Source organism: Bufo gargarizans, chromosome 2 (genome assembly GCF_014858855.1).
Source record: "Bufo gargarizans isolate SCDJY-AF-19 chromosome 2, ASM1485885v1, whole genome shotgun sequence".
Taxonomy (NCBI): Eukaryota; Metazoa; Chordata; class Amphibia; order Anura; family Bufonidae; genus Bufo; species Bufo gargarizans.
The window spans coordinates 370,482,401-370,494,676 of NC_058081.1; the positions used below are offsets into that span (position 1 = coordinate 370,482,401).

Below are 12,276 nucleotides of genomic sequence, written 5' to 3' on the forward strand. Positions count from 1 at the left end.
ACTGAAAATGGGTCGTGGATGGGTGTTCCAGCACGACAATGACCCAAAACATACAGCAAAGGCAACAAAGGAGTGGCTCAAGAAGAAGCACATTAAGGTCATGGAGTGGCCTAGTCAGTCTCCGGACCTTAATCCAATCGAAAACCTATGGAGGGAGCTCAAGCTCAGAGTTGCACAGAGACAGCCTCGAAACCTTAGGGATTTAGAGATGATCTGCAAAGAGGAGTGGACCAACATTCCTCCTAAAATGTGCGCAAACTTGGTCATCAATTACAAGAAACGTTTGACCTCTGTGCTTGCAAACAAGGGTTTTTCCACCAAGTATTAAGTCTTTTTTTGTTACAGGGTTCAAATACTTATTTCACTCAATGAAATGCAAATCAGTTGCTATCTTTTATTTAAAGTTATTTTTTCGATTTTCCTTTTGATGTGCTATCTGCCACTGTTACAATAAACCTACCATTGAAATGATACTGTTCTGAGACTTTTCATTTCTTTGTCATTGGACAAACTTACAAAATCAGTGAGGGGTCAAATAATTATTTCCTCCACTGTATAATCCATATATAATCCATCATGGATATATCCACATGCCCCCTGCATGCCTCAGCTGTGATCATGCCTAAGGCACGTTGGCAGCATCTATCTGTATCTCGCCACCAAATTCCACAATTATCAACACTGTGTATGCACCATACCTATATTATACATGTGGATGCAAAACCAGATTGGCCCTGGAATTGTTTTCCGCCACTTTGCTTACCAGTCTGTACATCTCTGAAGACTTATCTATTGCATGGCATGTACGCAAAAGTCTGAACTAGGATATTGGAATATGTATTCATAATTTTGATTCAAGAATGATTTTTAATAAAAAGTTTTATATGCACGGGAGAACATGTCCCAGTAGTATTGTCTTATGACTTTACATAGATCTGACCTTTGCTCAGCGCACCCCATGCTGTCAAAGCAAGTTGAGTGATTGGCCTTTATTAGTGATGATAGCACTAAGCAACGCTAGTTTCCATGGTTACTAGGTAGCGGCATTGAATAGATCTACAAGTGGAGGACCTCATGCGGTTGTTTGCTACCACACAATTTAGACGTCCCTTCAATTAGCCTCATTACCATTTTGTGAAGACTTCATTGTACACCTGGTTGTGCTGGCTTAGTCCAGAATGTCACTTTTCTCTTAGATGGCCTGGTTGCTAATGAATGCCTTGAAAGCTTTTTTGTTGCAGGTTAAGAGGTTTTTTCTTTTCTGTATCCAGAAAGTGACCATAAAACTGTATAATTTAGGAGAAATATGTCATGCTCACCTATAGAGCAGATGAAAAGTAATATTTTCCTCATGTAAATTTTTTTTCTCATAACGACGTGGTGACTATGGTAAAGCGCAATATTTCCTCATGGCCTAGCATTATAGGTGTTCTGCATTTTATATACTCATAGATAGAGATATATATATATATATATATCTCTATCACACACACACTGCTAGTCCCCCCCAAAAAAATTGCCACCTAGTCTTAACTAAGCAAATGGTTATGGGCCTCCTATTGGATAATTTCTGCATGGGCAATTATCTTTCAGCTGACAATAAGTTATTTAACCCCAACTGGTGCAATGAGTTGCTTCTCATTTCTCAAACAACCATGTCGAAAGACACATTTCGTGGTCATGGAAAAGATGTTAGTCTGTTTGAGAAGGGTCAAATCATTGGCATGCATCAAGCAGAGAAAACATCTAAGGAGATTGCAGAAACTACTAAAATTGGGTTAAGAACTGTCCAACGCATTATTAAAAACTGGAAGGATAGTGGGGACCCATCGTATTCGAAGAAATGTGGCGGGAAAAAAATCCTGAATGATCGTGATCGGCGATCACTTAAACTTTTGAAATCAAATCAAAGAAAAACAACAGTAGAACTCAGGGCTATGTTTAATAGTGAAAGTAAGAGAATTTCCACACGCACGAGGCAAACCAGAAAAAAAGGCTTCAATTTGCTAGGGAGCATAAAGAATGGAAGTAGGTCATGTGGTCTGAGGAGTCAAGATTTACCCTGTTTCAGAGTGATGGGCGCATCAGGGTAAGAAGAGAGGCAGATGAAGTGATGCACCCATCATGCCTAGTGCCTACTGTACAAGCCTGTGGGGGCAGTGCTATGATCTGGGGTTGTTGCAGTTGGTCAGGTCTAGGTTCAGCAACAGTATGTGCTTCAAGAATTAGGTCAGCTGACTACCTGAACATACTGAATGGCCAGGTTATTCCATCACTGGATTTTTTTTCTTCCCTGATGGCACGGGCATATTCCAAGATGACAATGCCAGGATTTATCGGGCGCAAATTGTGAAAGAGTGGTTCAGAGAGCATGAAACATCATTTTCACAAATAGATTGGCCACCACAAAGTCAAGACCATAACCCCAATGAGAATCTTTTTTTTTTTTTTTTTGGGACAGGCAGTGTTGTGTGTTTATATATACACACACTGTAAATACCCTCAAATTAAAGCTGACAGTCTGCAGTTAAAACACAGAAATTTCTGCACAGTCCGTAAAAATAGGTGACTTTTTTCCAGTGTCCATGATTTTTTTGAGGCGAGTGGTATTATCATTTTACAGCTCACAATAAATGCTGATAATGAGTTCTTATCATTATATTGAGATATAGACCTATATCACTTATAATCTTTATCAGTCATTATAGTTTTCCGATTTGTCCGTAAATAATGTTGGCTGTCTATGATTTTGGGAGAAGTTGTACAGAGAAAAGAAAAATTCTGGTTGACAACCCTGCTATACATGTACTAGTAAAATAAAGTAAAGGCGTCCTCACCTGGTGTCCGAAGGAGCAGCTCATCCTGGCACAGACAGGGGGGCAGTACAGGACATTTAGTACAGCAGAGGAGCTACTGGACAACCAATGAAGGTGTTTTACCAGTGAAATGGCCATGTTGATTAGCTGGATCGGAGTGTGAGGCATTTTATGTTGTCTAGTTTCAATTTACGATGGCCCAGAAAAGTCTACTGTATGTTGAAAATATTATATCTTGAGGCACCATCTCAAAAGATGGATATTCTTCTGTTCCCTGTGGTGCACACTCAGTTTACCTGCCATGTGGCTCTGTTAACACTAGGGCCTGGTCTACTACATCCATATCTCCAATGCATGTACCAAATAGACATTGTCACATATTGTCTTATTCATATAGTATATTCAGTTTAGATAATTCAAGAAATCTCTTCTTGTTTTAGTATTTGAAGAGCCCGAAGATCCCAGCAACAGATCATTTTTCTCAGAGATCATCTCTTCCATTTCGGACGTAAAGTTTAACCACAGTGGTCGGTATATAATGACAAGAGACTACCTTACAGTTAAAGTATGGGATCTCAACATGGAGAACAGACCAATAGAGACCTACCAGGTATGACAATTCCTTGAAAATGGTGTCTCGATGTAATGGTTTCTGGAAAGAATGCATAAATAAGGTGGGCCATGAAAAACACAATCCTGTTTCATAGTTGCAGACTGTCCCAAATTTTTAGGGACTGTCCCTGATTTTCAGAGACTAATTTGGGCTGTCCCGGGCCAGAAATATGTGCATGGTTTGTATAGGATGATGCAGTAAGGGTTTATGCACCCCATGCCCGTATTGTGGCTCACAGACAGCAGGTCCGCTGTATAGGGCATCAGCTGTGTGTGCTCTGTATCATGGATGCAGACCCATGTTCTATTTTTATTTATTTTTTGCGATGCAAATAGAATCTTGCCGATCGCAGACCCATTCAAGGTCTTCATCCGCAAACTGCGGCCACATGGATGGTGCCCATGCATTGTGGACCACTATTTGCGATCCACAGATGGGGCGCACATGTTTGTGTGCATTAACCCTAAAACAGTCTTTGATGCCCGTAGCACTCATTTAGAGCTCAGCTTTTATTTTGTGAGGCCCATTGTATCCTTCCTTGCTATCAGGTGGTGCTCTTTACGAAGGGCAGTACTGTTGTGTGCGTGCCCATATTCAATTCAACACAGAATTATGATAGTGGAGTGTACACAAACACTTTCATAGAAACCAGGGCTGTTTTGCCGATCGGTTTTCGGACTTTTCCATACCGGTAAAAAACAGTGTACATGGTTTGGTGCAAAAGTGACGTAACACATGATCTGTGGCTAATGTAAAAAAAGAAAAGTCTACAACCGCATGTTCAGACACCTGTCATTGAGGGTTATAAGAAACCTGAGGAAATTGATGTGGGATTTATCCAGCAGGCACATGTCTCCAGAACCGCAGGTATCTTACCTGAATCCATAGCAGCTGTTGTTTGTGCAAGAGCATGGTTCTGTTTTTCGTGGCCTACCTTGTACAGAATCTCACTGAGAGAAATCTAGCAACACAATAAAGAAGTCAACCACATTATTTCCCTATAGTAATACTGGTCTTTTAGAACTCTAACAGCTAGCAAAGTGTTCAGTAAATCCCTTATTCATCTATGGATGATGCTTATTATTTCGGTTCACCAAATTGGCTGGCAACCCTAGAATATTCAGCCCAAAATATATAATTAAAAATAAATAAATCCTATAATTTACTCAGCACAAGAGTTAAACTCTTTACTCAACAATTTACTCAGCACAAGAGTTAAATAACCACCAAAACATTTATAATGTGTAATTTTTATGACAAAAATAATACACTTTTTGGATGTGCAAATTCTCAGGATTGGCAAGCAGATGTACAGTAAATGAATTCGGTATGAGCACCACATTTCTCTGCATGGTTCCTAAAATCGAAAATGGAGTGAAAGGGAATTTACGGCTTCAGGGCTGTATTCAGGGCTTATTCTTTTACAATGTATGAATAGAGCATCGGGGCAGTTCCTTGCTCTAATGCTTGCCGGGCTTTACATCACTATGCTAAGAGTGAACTTCTGCTGAGCAGTGAGCCCGGTGACGTCACCAACGCAGATAAGCAGTCTATGGCGCTGCCCTAGGCTGTTTTGGATGCGGGGACCATGTAAAGTAGCCTCCAGCTTTAAGTAAACAAAATTAGGGAGATTCGTCAAAAGTGGTATAAAGGAAAACTGGCTTAGTTGCCAATAGCCACCAGTCAGATTCCACCTTTTATTTTACAGAGCTCCTTTGGAAAATGAAAGGTAATGGTTGCTATGGGCAACTAAACCAGGTTTCCTTTACACCAGTTTTGATAAATCTCCCCCAGTGTGTTTAAGGGCATCTGTCAGCAGACTTGTACCTATGACACTGGCTGACCTGTTACCTGTACACTTTGCAGCTGAAGGCATCTGTGTTGGTCCCATGGTCATAGGTGCTCAGAAAAATAAAGTTTTAATATATGCAAATGAGCCCCTAAGAGCAATGGGGGGCGTTGCCATTGCAGAGAAAGCTAAGCCCATTGCTCCTAGAGGCTCATTTGTATATATTAAAACTTTATTTTTCTGATCACCCATGAACATGGGACCAACACAGATGCCTTCAGCTGCCAATATATCACACCTTATAAATATGGGGCACAACTCAACCACGCTTCCAAACTAGTGCCTGAATGCAGCTGAGCTGATAATTTTTTCAGCGCTTGGATTAAAGAGGTGCCATAACGTTTATTTACGTGCTAGCTGCACGGGGCATGTGTAATTAGCACACATATAGCTGTATGGCAGTCGTGAAGGAGTTAAGCAAGCATAACTTGTTTCTTTTTCACTGACTTGTCTGTATAAGGCCTAGTTTCATTTGGGAATTACTTTATGTATATGTTTTTTGTTTTTTTTTTACTGATTTTTGATATTGCTTTTTTAAATTTATTTATACTGTACATATTTAACACTGAATAACCTGTTGAGTTCAGATTATTTTGGTCGTGTGAATAGCTAATAGCAAAATGATTTTCTTTGTTTTATGTAATGTATGTAGGACCTTCCTCCCCATGTGCTCTCCTGTTGCTGCTATTCATACAGAGCGATTTCGGCAAGGAGATAAGTGAATGCAGATGCATATCTCTTTCACTGATCGGACAAAGTGCTGAATGTGCTCTCTGCCGGATCATTAGGGAAGCAGCCAGGGGGTCTGGGCATGCTGGATCACCCTGACTGCCATTTTTTAAGATGCAGGCACTTTTTAATAAGATTTTGTTCTTGCTAAAAAAGTGCGTCTTATAAAGCGAAAAATACAGTACATTTTTTATTAAATTTTCATTGCACTTTTTATAATCCCATTAAGGAATTACTAAGAAAAGTATTCTATACTATGTTAATACATTGTACTCAGTGTGTCCTAACAGCAGGTTTACTGAACGTACAGTCCTGTCGGTCCTTTCTAGGTCCCCAGGGCTGACTGCAGAGGGCTTCCCAGCCTCCAATCAGATCACTGGGACCCAATCAGAGGGTATATCCTCTTTGATCATGGTCACGGGCTGCAAAGAGTTGACAGTTGGGATTGGAGCTACCTGTCATTCAGTGTGGATTTTGTTGCCCAGGGCTTCCAACAGATACACTGCAGATTTTCCGCTGCAGATCAGTCGCGTGTAGACAAACCTTGATACTAGAATAGAAAGCAATTAGTGGAAATGTTGGATACTGTTTTCAAGAGCAAGCTCATAAATTCCCACAGTTTACTGCTGCCCATTTTGCCTCATTTGTTTGCCTTATAACTAGCTGGCAAATTAGCGTGACATTGTGAAGACATTTGTTTCTGTTGTGTCATGTACCAGTAAAATGATTGGCAATTAAGCTGTCAGCAGAGTTTTTGATCTGATCTGTCTATTTCAGGTCCATGATTACCTCCGGAGCAAACTATGTTCACTTTATGAGAATGACTGCATTTTTGACAAATTTGAATGTGTATGGAATGGTTCAGACAGGTAAGGACAGTCCTTTTTTCTGTGTGTTTAGTAGCTGTATACTGTATATAAAAATTAACTAACAAATATGTAAAAAAAATAAATTAAAAAAATGCTTTCTTTTTATACAGTGATCTGGGTTTAGCATATTCAAGGGATTTTCAAATAGCTTTTTTTTTTAAAGGGGCAATCCTGTGAAAAGTATTACTATGCAATGAATAGGGCTTTTAAATGAGTTATTGTTTGCATATACATGCAATAAAAATGTAGTTAATTTTTTATGTGTTTTACATTTTCTTTTCTAGTAGCGCTCTCTGCAGGCTATCCTTTTCGGTCTACCTTGTCCTACATTCAGACCTGGATAAACACATTCAGTAACTTCCCTGCTCCCTTCCTCCTCTGTGCTGGCATAGTGGTCTCATAAAGAAGACACCTTTCATTTATTTAACCCTAGACAGTGAAGAAGGAAATTGTGGGGGCATTACATTCGTACATGTATCTCTGTCTACATGTCAGGGGCTATTTACAGTGCAGGGAGGAAGGGGTTAACAAGAGCTAACTACAGTGCACCCCGGGAGATGCGCATTCTTGATAAGCTTCTGCCAGCCCACAAAAAGGCAAGCAAGTCTTCCAGATATGCGAGTAAACTATTTTTAATTTCATGGGATAATCCCTTTAACACATAACTAATAAAAGTAAAAAAGATTCTCATGAAACAATTTGTGTGCTCAGATTTTTCACAGGTCATGGCCAAAATCATGTGTGTACATAAAATATGTCCCATAGTTCTGGGTAATATGACCCAGGTCAGAAGAGCCTGGTACATTTTAATGTCTTTTAGGCCAATTCTCAATTTTTTTATTATTTGAAAAATTTTTGTCGTACATGCAAAGTTAAAAATGTAAGTGATGCTATTTGTTTGAGGAGGGTCGGTTAAAAAAAAAAAAAAAACTTTAAAAGAAAAATTGATTAGTTGCCCACGATAACCTGTTTGGTTTTTGTGTACATATTCCAACCATAAAAAGTAAGTGCACTTTGTGTAGGGGAAGTGATTGATTATTTTTGCAACAAACTTTATTTGGTGATTTTGTATCTTAAAGAAAAAAAAAAAAAAAAAACTGGCTCTGAAGTCCCTGATCCATCTTCAGCTCCCATCACAGTACTGAAGACTGAAGACGCTCCCAGCTCACTCTTAGGCCTCCTGCCGATCACTCCGTGCCAGCCTTGCCCGTACTGCAAGGCATGGGCACGGACCGCGTGGCTGCCATCTGCAGACGTGGAACCATTCACTTGAATAGGGTCTGCAATCCACATCGGATGGCCTGCACCTCAAAAAAAAAAGTTGTGCATGCACTACTTTTTTGCGGTGCGGAGGCACAGACAGAAAATCCATGGAAGCACTCAGTCGTGCTTCTTTGGGCTTCCAATCCGTGCCTCCGTTCCGCACTGCATCTCCTGGATTGTGGACCCATTCAAGTGAATGGGTCCGCATCCGTGATACGGTGCGCACATGGCTGCTACCCGTTTATTGCAGACTGCAATATGGGAATGGCTGTGTGCATGAGGCCTTACATGTAGAGCAGTCCTGCTGTCCTCACTGCTACCCTCCTATACAATGATATGTGGCCTTACAGGTGAAACTTGATAAAATTTGAATATCGTGCAAAGTTCATTTCAGTAATACGACTTAAAGGGTGAAACTAACATATGAGATAGACTCATTACATGCAAAGCGAGATATTTCAAGCCTTTATTTGGTATCATTTGGATGATTATGGCTTACAGCTTATGAAACTTCAAAGTCACAATCTCCGGTACCCTTTGCTCAGGGGGTATGGATTAATTAGCTGACTAGAGTGTGACACTTTGAGCCTAGAATATTGAACCTTTTCACAAAATTCTAAGTTTAAGTTGCATTAATGCAATTCCTTTTAATTAGCATTACTGAAATAAATTTACTTTTGCACGATATTCTAATTTTTCAAGTTTCACCTGTATATACGGTCATTATTACAGTTGCAAGAAAAAGTATGTGAACCCTTTTGAATGATATGGATTTCTGCACAAATTGGTCATAAAATGTTATCTGATCTTCATCTAAGTCACAACAATAGACAATCACAGTCTGCTTAAACTAATAAAACACAAATAATTAAATGTTACCATGTTTTTATTGAACACACCATGTAAACATTCACAGTGCAGGTGGAAAAAGTATGTGAACCCCTAGACTAATGACATCTCCAAGAGCTAATTGGAGTGAGGTGCCAGCCAACTGGAGTCCAATCAATGAGATGAGATTGGAGATGTTGGTTACAGCTGCCCTGCCCTATAAAAAAACAAGCACCAGTTCTGGGTTTGCTTTTCACAAGAAGCATTGCCTGATGTGAATGATGCCTCGCACAAAAGAGCTCTCAGAAGACCTACGATTAAGAATTGTTGACTTGCATAGAGCTGGAAAGGGTTATAAAAGTATCTCCAAAAGCCTTGCTGTTCATCAGTCCACGGTAAGACAAATTGTCTATAAATGGAGAAAGTTCAGCACTGCTGCTACTCTCCCTAGGAGTGGCCGTCCTGTAAAGATGACTGCAAGAGCACAGCGCAGACTGCTCAATGAGGTGAAGAATCCTAGAGTGTCAGCTAAAGACTTACAAAAGTATCTGGCATATGCTAACATCCCTGTTAGCGAATCTACAATACATAAAACACTAAACAAGAATGGATTTCATGGGAGGATACCGCAGAGGAAGCCACTGCTGTCCAAAAATACATTGCTGCACGTTTACAGTTTGCACAAGAGCACCTGGATGTTCCACAGCAGTACTGGCAAAATATTCTGTGGACATATGAAACCAAAGTTGATTTGTTTGGAGGAAACGCACAACACTATGTGTGGAGAAAAAGAGGCACAGCACAGCAACATCAAATCCTCATCCCAACTGTGAAGTATGGTTTGGGGCTGCTTTGCTGCGTCAAGGCCTGGACGGATTGCTATCATCGAAGGAAAAATGAATTCCCAAGTTTATCAAGACATTTTGCAGGAGAGGCCATTGTCCACCAGCTGAAGCTCAACAGAAGATGGGTGTTGCAACAGGACAACGACTCAAAGCATAGAAGTAAATAAACAGAATGGCTTAAACAGAAAAAAATACGCCTTTCTGGAGTGGCCCAGTCAGAGTCCTGACCACAACCCGATTGAGAGGCTGGGGCATGACCTCAAGAAAGCGATTCACACCAGACACCCCAAGAATATTGCTGAACTGAAACAGTTCTGTAAAGAGGAATGGTGAAGAATTACTTCTGACCGTTGTGCACGTCTGATCTGCAACTACAGGAAACGGTTGAAGTTATTACTGCCAAAGGAGGTTCAACCAGTTATTGAATCCAAGGGTTCACATACTTTTTCCACCTGCACTGTGAATGTTTACATGGTGTGTTCAATAAAAACATGGTAACATTTAATTATTTGTGTGTTATTAGTTTAAGCAGACTGTGATTGTCTATTGTTGTGACTTGGGCTACTTTCACACTGCCGTTTCTGGGTCCGCCTGTGAGATCCGTTCAGGGCTCTCACAAGCGGCCCAAAACGGATCAGTTCAGCCCCAATGCATTCTGAATGGATAAGGATCCGTTCAGAATGCATCGGTTTGCCTCCGCTCTGGAGACGGACACCAAAACGCTGCTTGCAGCATTTTGATGTCCGTCTGACTAAACTGAGCCAAAGGGATCCGTCCTGGCTTACAATTTTTACTGACACAATATGGTGCAATTGAAAATGGATCCGCAGATACCAGACGGATCGACACCTAAACGCAGGTGTGAAAGTAGCCTTAGATGAAGATCAGATCACATTTTATGACCAATTTGTGCAGAAATCCATATAATTCCAAAGAGGTCACATACTTTTTCTTGCAATTGTATATAGTAGAAATACTTCTACCCTGTCTTCCTGACATCTCTAGACTCAGTGGTGAGCCTGACACCCTGTGTTTATTCTATGTCCCCTGCATGCTCACTAACTAATGAGCTGCCGGGGAGATCCAGAAGAGTGGGCAGTCAGCTCTCACTATTGACAGTAAGTATAGAAAGCAGGGAGAAGCAGTTCTAAGTATATAGGGACAGACAGTTATACTGTATGTACGTATATATAACTGTCCCTATATACTGTGGAACTTATTCTATACTTACTGTCAGCAGATGGTGCTGACAGCTTGTTAGTGAACGTGCTGGGGATATAGGGCGCACACATGCTCTTAGGCTCACCGCTGGCTGTGTACAGAGCCAGTTTTATAGCAAAAAGTACAAAATTCCCTAATAAAGTATACTATTTTGTATCTGTTATTTTTGTATATATGTTAGTTTATTTCTTATAGCAGAATTGTTACCTTTTTGTTTTCCAGTGTCATAATGACTGGCTCGTACAATAATTTCTTCAGAATGTTTGACCGCAACACCAAACGTGATGTTACATTGGAAGCCTCCAGAGAAAACAGCAAGCCTAGAGCAATTCTCAAGCCACGCAAAGTCTGTGTAGGAGGCAAACGCAGAAAAGATGAAATTAGCGTGGACAGCCTGGACTTTAGCAAAAAAATTCTCCACACTGCTTGGCACCCTTCAGAAAACATCATAGCAGTGGCGGCCACAAATAACCTGTATATATTTCAGGACAAGGTTAACTAGAACATTATTAAATATCTACTAGGTACCATGTGTTCTAAGGCTTTTTAATATTTTTTTTTTTCTCTCGTTCTTTCGTTTTCTAATATATATATTTTTTGTTTACCTTTATTTCTTTTATCAAGTTCTTCCGCTGAGATATAGAAATAAACAGGCTTTCCGAATCCCCTATGACATCAATTTAGACAGCTGATATTCAGATATTTTTTTTTTTTTTTTTTATTGTTTTACTTTGAGTTTGCAGCCGGGCATAAATGGTATAGGCAAAAAACTTTGGACAAAACAAACGGGCATCTATAATATTTCTTTTTAATTGATAAGTCAATTTTTAATAAAAGAATGATCATTACAAATGATTGTTTGTCTTTATTTCTAAATATTCATTAAGGGGGCCTGTGCACATTGCGGCTGAATCAGTGATCACAGGTAGGTTACAGCTGATTATCCTGCTGTAGCTGCACTTGCCACGATTAGTCTAGTACCTCAGAATGAATCAACTGCACTGATCAGGTAATCTGTCTTCTCTAACCCTCGGGGATCGGCCCTTATTGCCAGGTGAGTCTGAATGGGGTTGTTCATTTAGTAAATGAAGAAAACACCTTCCTGTGCCTGTGACCAGCTTTGGAAGAACAACTTGTCCAGCACATCCAATCTTTTTTTCACATCAATATGCCTTTCATCCACTGTAAACAAGCAATGTATAATGTGATGGAAAAATGAATCCAGCCAGCAAATGAGAGAATA

The 12,276-nt window shown here is 40.1% G+C and overlaps 1 protein-coding gene across 2 annotated transcripts in view; it reads left to right on the top strand.

The window, feature by feature from the left end:
* Positions 1-11,842, top strand: part of PPP2R2B (protein phosphatase 2 regulatory subunit Bbeta) — a 340,092-nt gene extending 328,250 nt beyond the window's left edge. Inside the window, exons 7-9 of one of the 2 annotated variants that reach the window (XM_044277550.1) lie at positions 3,257-3,426; positions 6,785-6,876; positions 11,256-11,841. In XM_044277550.1, coding sequence (XP_044133485.1) covers positions 3,257-3,426; positions 6,785-6,876; positions 11,256-11,535 — 542 coding nt within the window. In that variant the 3' untranslated portion in view covers positions 11,536-11,841. Of the gene's footprint in view, positions 1-3,256; positions 3,427-6,784; positions 6,877-11,255 lie in introns of both variants that reach the window. The other variant, XM_044277551.1, reaches the window with a different exon arrangement.
* Positions 11,843-12,276: the final 434 nt, after the last annotated feature.